At 39.9% G+C, this 14,052-nt stretch overlaps 1 protein-coding gene across 1 annotated transcript in view; it reads right to left on the reverse strand.

The window, feature by feature from the left end:
- kcnab1a (potassium voltage-gated channel subfamily A regulatory beta subunit 1a) overlaps window positions 1-6,768 on the reverse strand; it is an 81,228-nt gene extending 74,460 nt beyond the window's left edge. The window contains exon 1 of the mRNA XM_078246497.1: window positions 5,928-6,768. Coding sequence (XP_078102623.1) covers window positions 5,928-6,133 — 206 coding nt within the window. The 5' untranslated portion in view covers window positions 6,134-6,768. The remainder of the gene's footprint in view (window positions 1-5,927) is intronic.
- Window positions 6,769-14,052: the final 7,284 nt, after the last annotated feature.

The raw sequence follows: 14,052 nt of genomic DNA on the forward strand, positions 1-14,052 counted from the left end.
GGAAAAAGCAGGCAATATTAAAATTGGCCTATAATTGCCTGCTTGGTCCTTTGCACCAGGCTTAAAAAGTGGAGTAATGATGGCTTGTTTCCAACTTTGTGGGAATTTGCCCACTCTTATGGAAAGGTTTACCAGGTGGGTTACCGGTTTAACCATGGCAGAATAGTGAGTTCTGATGAAGGCAGTGTCCAACCCAAACACATCCTTTGCCTTAGACTTATTTAGTTTATTAATTATTTTATGTACTTTATCCTGACTGACCTCCTTAATTTGGAAAAGCTTTGATGGCTCATACTTTGTGGTCTGTGATAGGGTTGCTGGTTCAAAATTCTCAGCAAGCTCCTCCACTGACTGAACAAAGAAGTTATTGAATTAATTTGCAATAATTAAATTGTTAGTGCTGGTAACTTCATTTACTTCCAATTCTGTTATTATTTTTTGTTGACTAGGCTTGAGTTTAGTAAGGCTGTTGAGGTGCTTCCAAAGGGATGCGCTGTTTCCTTCAGATTCCTCAATCAGTTGCATAAAATAGGCTGTCTTTACCTTACGCAGTTCTCTGACTACTGCATTTCTCAATCCTTGAAAGATGAGGAGATCGGTATTTGTTTTAAAGAGCAGCGATTTTTTCAATGCATAGTCTCTTTTTTTCATTAGTTGACGAGTGTCATTGTTCAGCCATGGTAGGGAGACTTTTCATTGCGTACTTTTAAATGTCTTAGTGCATTTCCCAATCAGGTTTGTGAGGTTTTTTGTCAGGGAGTTACAACAATTTTCTAAATCATTCGATTGCAGAACATTATTCCAGTCTAAATTATTTAAATCATTTTCAACTTGTGTCAGCTTATTTTTGGGGATACCCGGGTTCCCTGGTTTACTTTTGTTCGCGAATTTTGGTAAACGCTTTTTAGTAAGTTTTCGGACAGCCAGGGTCATATTATGATCAGAGAGCCCCGTTAGTAGATTGTACGTTTTAATGATTCGCTGGGGTCTGTTAGTGACTATCAGATCTATCATAGTTTTACTCGTTCGCGTAATCCTTGTTGGGCCCTTCATCATCTGCTGAAAACTGTGTTTTGACAGCAGCCTCTTTAAGTTTTTTCTACGGTTTTTCTCTAGCCAGTTAATATTAAAATCACCAAAAAAGATGGATTCGGTGCGACTATTTATATGTTTAAAAAGTTTATCTAGGTTATCATAAAATGAAACATCATGGGATGGTGGATTATACAGCACTACAATGTTAAAATTCATCTTAGGGGATAATACAACATTCAAAGCCAAACATTCTAATGGTGTATCCAGTTTGATTTCATTACAATTCAGAGTGTCTCTAATATAAAATAGTACTCCCCCGCCACCTGTGTCAGATGTTCTGTCCTTTCTGTGACAAGTGTAACCGGGGACATCAATCATGCTGGTTGGGTTGTTACTGTGCAGCCATGTTTCGCTCAACGCCAAAAAGTCTAAATTAGAGTCAGTTAGCAGATGTTAAATCTGATCACATTTTGGCAATATACTTCGAATGTTCAAGTGTCCACCCAGAATGCCTTTAGATTTAGACATAGGCTCCCATATTACCCTTGCGTGATTTACAGTCTGGAAAAATCTGAATTCTCGTTGTTTTCTTACTGACTGGATACCGTTGTCACCGTGTGGAATTCCTGTTACGTCGGCGAGGACGTCCGTCCCTCCGGAGCTCCGCCGCCACCCAATAGTAGTAGGATCAGAGTCAAGAGAACGTTGAAACTATGCCAACTGCTTCTTCTCTGGTTGTCCTGCTTTCTCGGCGTGCCGCGACAGGGGAACTCAAATTGTTTGGTGTTCAAGCAGATGGCAATGTTGTTTTGTTTGCTCGGCGTGCTCGGCATGCCGCGACGGGGCTGATGAGATTGTTTGTTGATCGAGTAGATGGCAAGATATCCATGTCCGAAAAAGTTCAATCTCGTCAGACTCGTCGTTATAGACTTGGGACATCTGTTTGTTTGCGCTTAGGTGTTGACCAAGTGGTAACAGCAGAAGCCAACAGCAAAGTAGTAATGCGCAGACATTTCCTTCATCTCTTTGATTGTTATTTGACTGGTTTCTTTGTTTTGTTCTTGAGCCAGTAACTAGTTGATTAAAAGCAAGGGCTATTCTGCAAATTAGTAGCAGAAAAAATAAGTGTTGGAGTGGAGCCTGACAAACCACCCAGCCCTTCAGCAGCCATGATTCCACACAATTCAATCACATTGCGAGGTGTTATGAGATTGTCATCTCAGTCACTAGGCATTCATCTTTAAAAACCTTAGTTTGAGCTTTGAAGGATCATTTCATGAAGCCTGATCAATTATTCCCAGCAGTGCTGACACATCGGTGTGGTTGGACACTGGCAGTTGGTCATAAAGGCATAGAGACACAAATCCAGTGTCTGCTACCCATTCATCTAAACATATCAGGGATTTGTTTATGTTATTACAGAAGCATCTTACTATGATCCATTATAAGAAAAACACTGTGAAGTTTAAGGTCAGGCCTCAAAGACTGCCTTTTTGTATTCCTCTACCTCTCCAGAACTAAATCCATTTGTTGCAAGCAGGACAATTTGCCTTTAGCTTAATGTCACCTGCCAGGTGTAGCTCTGTAAATTTAACTTTTGGTCCAGGTATGTTTACTCGCTGCCCGCACCATTCTGGGGTTCGTTTCAGGAAGGAGGTTTAACAAACTCTGAGTCTAACCCTGATGTCTGAGTTGATTTACCCTGAGATGAGAAACTCTGAGTTTTCGGTTCCAGAACAGCTGATATGAGTTGGTTCAATCAACTCCGAGTATGTTCACGCGTGTGCACCACCACAATAAAAAGCCAGTATGAATGGAGCCATGATACTACGATTCACCATGGTAACAACCACAAACAAACGGGTCGGCGGAAATACTCAGGCGCACAAACAACGAGTTTGAACATGTATTTCGTTAAGAAAGCAAGACAGCGGTTGCTGCTGCAACAGAGAGAGAAGTGGTGTGGGAGAAAATTGCTGCTCGAGTCAATGCGTAAGCATTAACAGTGTATTCATTTCATATTTAATCACAGTTAACTTATAATATTACTGGTGAAAACTGGAATTGTATTAGGCCTACACCTATAATTTAATTTGGGTGCAATCCTGTGGGCGAAAAAGTAAGCATCATGATCATTAACAGAACTATAATGTTTAATCATTTATTTCTTTTTAATGGCTCTCACTGGTTTGTCTCCAGGGAACACTACAAAAACGTTTAAAAAACATTTCAGAGCGAGTCACACTTTTCTGACGGCTCTGCATACAGTGGCTTTACTATTACAGTATGATCCGCATCACCAATGTTATAAAGAAAACTGCCGTTTGCAAAAAACGTAATGCGACACAAATAATCTGCTTGGATGTTAATAAAGCATGTCCACGATGGTGGATGATAGTGATATGAGGACGGATATCTACATATCTGATGGACTGTGAAAAAAATACCTCTCAAATCGGTTATGTGGAAATGAAAATCTAGTCTGGACTAAATATCATCTCCCGACGTAAACTCTCTTTGAGGTAATACAGCTTTTTCATCAACGGGATCGTCGACAAAAGGACATGACATGTTTGAGAAATAAACGTTTTATAATCTGCCTAACATAAACCAATACGTTTTTTTATTCATGCAGATAAACTGCATTAAAATGCACCTGATACACACTGAATGAATGAATGAATGAATGAGGAAATGAGTGAGAAGAAACCTAGAGTTTCTCTCAGTCTCCTCCCTCTGACACAGCGTCAGAGGGAGGAGACTGAGAGAAACTCAAGGTTTATTGAAGAAAACCTGCTCCTGACCAGGTTAGGTTCTCAGGCTCAGTTACCATAGTAACTGACTCTGAGGTTAAGTTACCTCTCTTTCTGAAACAGAAAACCCAGAGTTTCCCTCATCTCAGAGTTAACAAACTCAGAGTTTTCACTAAACCTGCTTTCTGAAACGGACCCCTGGGCTGTTGTTTCCAACACAGAGTGATGTGGCACTGAGCCATGACCTGTACGCTGCTCACCTGTCTCCCAGCTCTTATTACCGGCCAAGCGCATCACAGCCCACTCACCTTACATATTGTCTAGACTACTTTAGAGTCTGAGCAATATGTAATGCAAGTCCAGTCTCAAAACTGAGTTCAAGACAGTTTTCTATTAGCTTTGAACAGTGTTATAATAGTCCTAGCCAGGTTTCAAGATACAATTTGTAATACTTGGATAAAACAAAATAAAAAAATGTAATTATTATACAGTGTACCACTGAGGTGCATGTTTGGATCATTGTAGAATACATATTGCATGCTTCATTCTGTTAATATTCAGTTTCTTTTACTGTGTTTTCTGCTGCCCTGTTATCAAGAATGTGCTACAGAACTTTCATTTGGCATCAGCTACACATGTAAAACACCCTACAATTTACCCAGAGAAGCACAACTATTGTCAGGTTGAGGTTTATACAGTATAGTGTATTTAATCAATAGAATATTAATGGCATCAAATACAGTAGTGCTGAATACTTAGCGCTAGCTTCAGCCTGTCACTGTCTTCTCTATGCGCACGCATGCACGAACGCACGAACGGACGCACGCATATCTGATTTTACAGTGATCTGCAGAGGTTGAAAAGAAAGTAATGGCACCATATTTTATGTAAGTTTCACAGCCTGAGGGTGTGTCAAACACACAAGTCAGTTGAGCAACAGCACTGCTGAGGTCAAATCAGACTCAGACACTCTGCCCACACTGCAGAGCTGTCTCACCAAACCATAGAGAGAGGCGGAGGGAAGAGAGAGAGTTAGAAAAAAAGTGTTTAGGTGTGTGGGAGCGCAGCAGAGGCGTCCTCTTCCATTCATGGCTTTTGAAAGCATTAGAGTACATTTGAGTATTTGTGACCAAGACAGAACAAAAAGGTAGAGAGGTTTAAGATTTATGAGACAGACAGACAGCATATGTGAAAAAGTATAAATGAACTGTGTGGGGAAAGAAGAAAGGAGAGATGAGACAATGCTATTAGACAGAGCACACAAAGAACTCTCACCAGGTAGCAGACAGCATTTATTCGTAAATCCTGTCAGGTTTGCTTGTAACATCCAAAGTGAATGAGGCGCTTTTGTATGACTTACTGGTAAATCTGGAGACTGAGGATCAAATTTGAAATGTGTAGCGCAAGCTCACTGAAAATATACGGCAGAAGGTGCTTCAGATGGTGCTGGCAGAGTGGCTTTATGAAATGCCACAATATGACCAAGAGTGGGGCTTTACAGCAGAAAAGGGGAATTCTGTGACTTTCAGTAAGGCAGTGGGTAAACAACAAGATTTAAAGCTGTTTTCTCATTTACATAAAATGATTCTTTAAAGCGCTACATAACAAATGTCTCTGGGTTCTACATAAGTAGGTGTCGGAAACATAGTTGAAATTAGTGTTAAGATACTAATGTGGATATTTCTGATATCCATAAGTTAAATTTGAATTTGTTTACGTTATCATGATACAATTCCACTAAAAGTTGTTTAACAATAATAAATGATTACCAATCCATCAATAAAAAGGGTTCTAGGTAGAGTGTACTACATTGGGTGATTTTAAATACTTTATTAAATACTTATAAACTTTTAAAAAATTGCACAACAAATTAAGTTGCATTCTAAATTACAAGTGTGTGGACAACTGTATTATAATGAAATATTAAGCAGCACAATAAAATAATAATGAAGATGCAGCTGCTGAGATGGAGTGGGCAAGAAAAGAAATATAGACAGAAACATGAGTATAGCATGGCAGCACACACAAACGTGAAGGAAAAAAACAATGGTAATCCAAACTACACCTAAAAACAGAAACATACCCTACAGTCACTAAATCCCTGCACATTACACACACTCTTTACTCTGACACACACACCTGTACTTCATGCCCGTGTGTTTCCCCGTTGACTCCTTGAGTGAAATGTGCCGTGGAGTGAAGGAGCCGAAGCTGCGAGCGATGATGGCCACGGTGCGGAACTTTGCCCTGGCTTGGTTCACCACGTTGGGGCTGGTGGCACTCTTGCTGTGGTCCCCATTCCCCCTCTTCAGGTTATGGTCCGTGCAGGCGATGGACACCTGCATGGCTGAGCTTCAGTCGAGGGAGCAGAGACCGAGAAACGGAGGAAAAGTATAGATGGGACAGAAGGAGGGGAGACGGAGACTGACAGGGAAGACTGGAAGTCTCAGAGCGTTTTGTTTTAAATCAACTGATTGAGCGCCTCGTCCTCTTTTATTCAGAGTCTGTGTTCAGGTTCTCCTGTTTCTTTTGCAGTTTTTTCTTGAAGATGGATTAAGTCTTCAGTTCCTCACTTCCAAACACTGTCTTCATTTGCATCACTTTGTCCTGTGAGGCAACATAAAGCTGCAAAAGCTTTTGCTCCGTTCTTTTTTTGTCACATCAAGTCTTCCATTCAAAGTCTTTACTTGTAGAAGAGAAGCAGCGGAACAGGTCAATCATCAAAAGCATGAAAAGAGCAAAAAGACTCCTCAGTTCGTTGAGGGATTGCCAATTTATTCCCCCGGTCTATCCTGCTCCTGTGTATTGCCTATGATGCCGAGCTCAGGGAATTTTCTAACAGGGTTTCAGCTGCAGAATCGCAAACAGGGATGGGGAGAGTGCAGAGGGATGGCAAAAAACGAAAGAGAGAGAGACAGAGATGCGACCCAGGCGCTTCTCTCTCCCTGGTCTGCCTGTGGGAAAAGAGGGAGAGAGCAAGAGCGTGTGTGTGTGTGTGTGAGAGAGAGAGAGAGAGAGAGAGAGAGAGAGAGAGAGAGAGAGAAGGAGGCGGGGACAGGGTCAGAGAAGGGATAGGGAGACAGGGCAGAGAGGAAGGAAGAAGGGGGGAGTCACTCTCAGCTCCTGGCAGTGTGCACCATCACACTTCTGCCATCAGCACTTTTCCCATCTTGTCACTTCTTCTCCTCCTCTCCTCGTTCTTCATCTCCCCCCTTTTCATTACTCTCTTCAGCACTCCCATTCTCCCCCTGCCTGCCAATGTGAATACGTGCCACTTATGTGCGTGTGCCCCAGTTTCCCCCTTTCACTCCTCTCCCCTTCTATGTCTCCCTTGCTCTCCCATATTTGTTTTCCAGCCGATGTTTGGATGCTCTTTTTTCCTTCCTCCTGTTTATTTTTCTCAGCAGGGCAGCTACTTTGCCGACAGCCCACCTTCAGGGAACTGAGAGACATGGAGCGCAACACACTCACTCTCTCCCTCCCACTCTCTTTCTGTCTTGCTCTCTTTCTTTAGCTCTCACTCTGTCTCACTCACAGCTCACTATCTTTTCTCACCTGTCATCAGTCTTGAAGGTTTCTTTCTCTCTTCCTTTCAATAATTTCCATGTAGTAAAGCTGTAACCCTTTATTCCGCCTGCACTCTACATACTATTCTCTTTATGGTATTCCTTTGTTTATTATTTTCCTCTTTTTCTCTCTTTTTTATGGACCAGTACACAAGTAACAAATAAATATTATAAAATCCTGCTACTATAACTGAGCCACGTTTTGGATCTTTGCTTTAATATTCCCTATATATTTAAAGACAGCATACATACTGTAATTGAAATGAATTAGTCTTGTTCAGGTGCTGTCATATTTTGTGCATTTTTCTGTATGTGCACACATACATAAACATTATGCAAGAGCTACACTATGTGCACGTCAGAAACATACATTAGCTGACACAAAGTAATAATTTTCCCCCAAATCCCCTCACACACTACAACCCCCACAGGCAGCTACAAATCAAAGCTAACGAGAGGATGGATGGACGAGATGGGGGAGGTGTGCAGAGATTGGAATCAGCACAAGGAAAATGACTAAAAACAGCAGGCTGAGGCGTAACAGAGCTGACAGAGAATTAGTGCATCTGTGTGTGTGTGTGTGTGTGTGTGTGTGTGTGTGTGTGTGTGTGTGTGTGTGTGTGTGTGTGTGTGTGTGTGTGTGTGTGTGTGTGTGAGTGTGTAAGGTGTTTATGTTGTGTGCTTTCCAGAAATTCCATAAGAGGTGTCAAGTGGAGGTAAATGCAGCATTTTGCTGCAGGGTCTCTCAACAGTCTCTGTGTGTGTGTGTGTGTGTGTGTGTGTGTGTGTGTGTGTGTGTGTGTGTGTGTGTGTGTGTGTGTGTGTGTGTGTGTGTGTGTGAATGTCAGCACTGCAGAAGAAACAGTATCATTATCTGGACAAATACACAGAAAGAAATTATACAATGTTTATAATGTGTGTATATTGGTTTGGTTTGCTGTGTGGTTTTCTCCATTGTCAGCAGCTTTACTATAACAACTAATGAATGTCTAATGTGAACACGCGTAAAAAAGGCTGTACAAACCACAATCTACAAGCAAGAGAATGTGGTTGTAAATGTAATACTAACACCTGTGTTATCAGTCTGGTTCTGCTTTAAAAATCAGCATCTAAACTGGAAGTAGGAGGCGCAGAGTCAAGGGCAAGGAATTAACTGTAGAGCGTATTGCTTCATTGAAAAAATATATGATCCCTTCAGAGACTGTTTGTTAGGTTAGTTTTCTGGACACAAAGGAGAACGTCAGTACCAAACAGTTATGGATATTGCTTTAAAGAACCGATATGATAATATGTTCAGTCCAATAACAAAACCTTTTATGATACTTTACTTCGAGGACTATAAATGTGTTTTCATACAAAATATATACTTCTCCATTTTGGTCTAGACTGAAATGGTGCCCAGAGGATGAATTCTAATGACTGATCCTTTGATTTAGGGCTGAAACGATTCCTCGAATAACTCAAATAATTCCATTACAAAAAATCCTCGAAGCAAAATGATTTGCCTCGAAGCTTCGTTAAATCAATGTTACCAACGTTGTATTGCTGACGGACGCTGTTTCCACACGGCTCATTATTATTGTTGCACACCAGACGCTGCTCAGTCTGCTGGCGACACATGCCAGAGTGTAAATAGTGAGGGGCTAAGAGAAGAGACAGGCTGGAGAAAACGACAGAAAGTGTCCAAAGTTTGGAATCAGTTCAAACGTAATTAAAACAAAAACTCTGTACAGTGGGTCTACCGAAAAACCAAACTAGCTTACCACAATAATAGCACGACGTCAATGCTTCAGCATCTCAACAGAAAACATTTCTCATCCATTCCACGAAGCGGACCCGACAAAAGTAAATCCACAGTTGTATGGACGATGAAACTACACCAAACACAACAACTAGCAAAACTTAAGGTCATGTTTATGTATGTTTAATGTATGTTTATGTATGTTTAATGTATGTTCATGTATGTTTAATGTATGCCTTAGTGTGAGGTTGATGTCATTTCAGAAAATGTTTTCTTTAAAAATTTTACAATGTAATATGGCACTTAAATGCACTTCATATGTTTAGTTTTTTGAGAGATCAACAAAAATGTAGCTTTTTCCGAAAATTTAACCAAACTATTGTTTATTATTGCTCTTCAATAAAACAAAAGTATTTCTTATCCGATTACTCGATTAATCGATGGAATAATCGGTAGAATACTCGATTACTAAAATAATCAATAGCTGCAGCCCTACATTGATTCTTCATCTAGGACCACCATCTTTTTTTGAGTTGGACATTTGGGGTTTGAAGTGAAATGTCTCCTGAACTAATTGATAGATTTAATGCAATTTGATACACACATTTAGGGCTGGGCAATATATTGATATTATATTGATATAAGAGACTAGATACAGTCTTAAATTTTGGTATAATCGCATTATCAGAAAAGTGTTGTCTTTTCCTGGTTTTAGGCTGCATTACAGTAAAGTGATGTAATTTTCTGAACTTACCAGACTGTTCTAGCTGTTCTATTATTTGCCTTTACCCACTTAGTCATTATATCACCATTACTGATGATTGTTTATTACAATTGTCATTGTGTAAATATTTTGTGAAAGCATGCAGATGCAGTAGTCAACCCTACAATGTCGTCTCAATATCGATATCGATGCATTTGGTCAAAAATATCGTGATATTTGATTTTCTCCATATCGCCCAGCTCTCCACACATTCAGGCCCACCTCACAATGAAGTGTAATAACTTTGTTAATCCCTTAGATTTTCATTGAGCCCCACTATCAGGTCAAATTGCATTATCAAAGACATACATTAACATGTTATCATTGTCACTGTGAGCATAGCATTTAGCTCAAAGCACCGCTGTGCCAAAGTACACTCGCAGTGCAGCTTGCGTCGCTGCACACTCTTAGTTTAGTTGTTATACATAATAAGCCTCATTTTAGTAGACTCAAATGTCAAATGTTGTCGAAACACAAACCACCAGACAAGAACTTTGCCAAAATTAAATAAAATCTAAAATATACAAAAATTGGATTTAAATCAGGTTATGCCTGATCAATTAATAAGCAAAGAGTACACATTTAACCAGGCATTCAATACCTTCTGTACTTTCAGACTAGGGCTGCACGATATCGTCTACATCGCGATGTGCAATAGTCACATTGCATCGTAAATTTGTGTGTTACTGTTAGGAATGGGCCGGTATGAGATTTGGACGGTATATAACCAAAAATATCACAGTTTCACAGTATTGCGGAATTGCAATTACAACTTTAAAATGACTGGGTAAAAAAACTAAAACATTTGTTTCCATTGAACACAATATATTTTATTTGTAAACACACTACACACTACACACTGGTAGGGAGAGGGATTTCTAAACTGCACTTTCTTTTCTTGACGACTCATAAAAAACAGCTCATACCACAGGAACTTTTTCAAACCGCGGTATACCTTGAAACTGGTAACCAGCGTAATATTACACTAAACTAACATAAATAACATTAATAATAATTAGTAAACATAACACAGGAAAAATGCACTCACAAGTGACGTGAACACACTGAATATGGACAGACAATGTAGCAGGTTTTATTAAATTATCTGAAACATCACACATTTATTACTCTGTTGCCCAATAAAGGAGGCTACAAATCAGCAGCAATCAATACAAGCATTGCTGTTTTATTAGAAGTTGTACAGCTACTCTGGAGCTCACAGAAGAAGAAGAAGAAGAAGAAGAAGAAGAAGAAGAAGAAGAAGAAGAAGAAGAAGAAGAAGAAGAAGAAAGAACAGGAAAGCTCCAGAGAGCTACTGATAAAACTATATTTGTTGAGAAGAATCTGTGACAGCAGCTCAGGTCTTTTAATCATTGGTGAGTGTTGCACATTTTAAGTTTTCTAGCTTGCTTGTATTCTACAGTAGCTTGCATCTTCCCAAATGGAATGAGGTGTCACACAGCATGTAGCGTATGTTCCATTTTGCTTCTGCTCTCCTGCAACTGAAAAAACTGCAGTAGTCTTATCGCCTGGAGTAAAATGTCAAGCATGTTGTGAATGGTGGTTGTGTCTAAAAAATAAAATCTTGTGGGTTTAAAATGTGCCCCTATTTCTAGGATCTATTAGTCAGGTTGCACATATTTTAAGCACCTTTCACAATTTTTCTGATTATAAACACTTTTTGTTTTGCCCCGCAAGGAGCAAGTGATGACAGGCTGAGCGCAAGGCAACGACTGTGTTCTACTTTTGCACCTGTGTGTGTAAGTGTGTGTGTGTGTGTGTGTGTGTGTGTGTGTGTGTGTGTGTGTGTGTGTGTGTGTGTGTGTGTGTTATACTTCATGTTGGGGCATGAGCTTGGTCAGCAAAAGCCCACACACTACAAATTGAAATCCCCATGAGATTCCCCACGCTATGTATGCTCGCATGTACGTGCGTGCATGTGTGTGTCTCTGCAAAATTTTGTACAGTGATCAACAGTGCTTGTGCAGTGATTAACCTCAGGTCTACGCTAGCTGACCTAACACTGATGTGAATCTCATTTATATGATATACATGATATGCACAATGCAGACAGCCATGTTTTTTCATGCCGAGCAAGGGACACAGAGTGCACAAAACACACACACACACACACACACACACACACATAAATGTATGAGTTTGTGTGTTGTAGGCGTCCAAACATGCTCATGAAACCACACTCACTCAAACATAAAAACAAACAAATTTTACACTGCTACACTGTTATTGTTTGAAAGACTCTCACAACCATTTCTAAGGAAAGAACAAAAACAGGTTTTTATGAACTGTTCATACAACATAGACTGGTACATCAATTGCAATCGCAATGACCAGTTTGAGGCAGTAGGTCAAGTGTGCAAGGTCATCAAGACAATAACGAAGGACACTTGCCATTTCTGTTCAAATACATGTGTGCTGTGCACAAAATTTTGGGGTGAAATGGAAAAGAAATCAGAGTTGTGGTGATTTTTCATCATGCTGCCGCACATTTTCATTTTGCTGCACAATGCTGCACATCACTGTTATATCCAACATAATGTTGATGATGAATGCTGAACCTAAATGCATTTGCTGGTTGAAGTGTTTAATTAAGTGTTTTATGTGTTATTCACATTACACTCCCGTTGTTGAACATGTATTTTAGTTTGTGATTATAAACTGAGTGACATTGCGCTAAAATCAGACTTGGTCCTTGGATATCTTTTTTTAGCATAACATATACAGCCAGTTTTTAACAGCAACAGAGTTGGCCAATGTGTGTGAGAGGGGGAGTGTCCGTGAGTGATTTGTTAAGCACCATTCAATTAAAATGTGACTGTGAAGTAAAAAAAAAAACAGCACATTTTGTAGTTTCTGTATTTATTATCAAAGCATTTATCAGTAATTCAGTTAAAATGTGGAAAATGTAAAAAGAATTGCGTTGCAGGTCGATATAAGGTAAGCACCCCTATATTTTCTGCCTGTGCCCCTAACATTTTCAGTTAGGGGCTACAGTGCGCCTAGTAAAAAAAGTCTTTAGTCGTTATGCTGTTTGTTTTTTTGCCAGCGTGAAAATATTTCACAAATACCACAGAAATCAGTGAACTGCCAGATTGGTAAAGGGTCTCTCCACCATATTCCAAAACACATTTACAGTAATATGACTTTACCATCTCATCATCGCACAGTTTCAAGTGTACTCTGTGTACTGTAGCTCACAACATACACACAGTACATACTGTATGTACGCCCTTGTCTGTGGCTCTGCTTGGAGTGCCATGACGTAAGTTGACAGGTCAACATCAGGGACGTCAGCCCTCCTTGTGACTGTAAGCTCCTCATCGCATGCCCATAGGACTGAGCTGTTCCCACTGCCATGGACTGAACCATTTCTGGCAGCTGTAGGGAGGTTGTTATTAGTGAGGTTTGATGCTGTAGAGCAAATCTGACTGTGTGTGTCCTCATATTCCTAACAAAACTGCATGGTAAGTGAAACAAGAGAAGAACAGACTTGGTGTGCAAGTCAGGAAGAAACAACATGGCCCTTATTGGGGTTGCAGCCTGTTCAAGAACTTATTTTAATCTTCAAACTTGTGGCGCCCCTTGGAGAGTTGGTACCTTAATAGGATTCTCCAGGTGTTAGAACTAGGTTAGAAGCACAGTTTTTCCGTAACATTTGCAGAAAATATTAAGTTAGATTCAGATGAGGATGTGTAGTGTGCACAAACAACGTTTCAATGTCGGCCCATAGTACCTACCCAAGGCTAAAAAAGGGGATGGTTCAAGACCCGTGGAGCTAATGGGAATTAAAAGTCTGCTTTCCGAAAGACAGCTTGAACCACAAAAATTATGACTTCTCTAAACACTACTGTAGTTACAACAGAGAGTACAACTTCAACCGTCTGTTGCTCCAAAACTATTTATTATTCCTGACCAGTACATATAGCACTGTGAATGCTGTTTATCTGGTTTACAGGCAACAGATTGTATTTAACTTCTGCTTAACAGATGAATGTTTTTTGTGACTGTTGAATATATAATGAATAATATTGAATAATATTTAAAGGAATGAAACAGTTTTAAAAACCCTTACAGTGTGTGATTTAAAAAAGGTGCAGGAGGCAGAATTTGTAAAAAATAAAAAAAATAAAATAAAATGTATTGGCAATACGTACTACCGGCAATATGTCATCC

The sequence above is a fragment of the Sander vitreus genome, chromosome 3 (assembly GCF_031162955.1).
Source record: "Sander vitreus isolate 19-12246 chromosome 3, sanVit1, whole genome shotgun sequence".
In the NCBI taxonomy this organism is placed as follows: domain Eukaryota; kingdom Metazoa; phylum Chordata; class Actinopteri; order Perciformes; family Percidae; genus Sander; species Sander vitreus.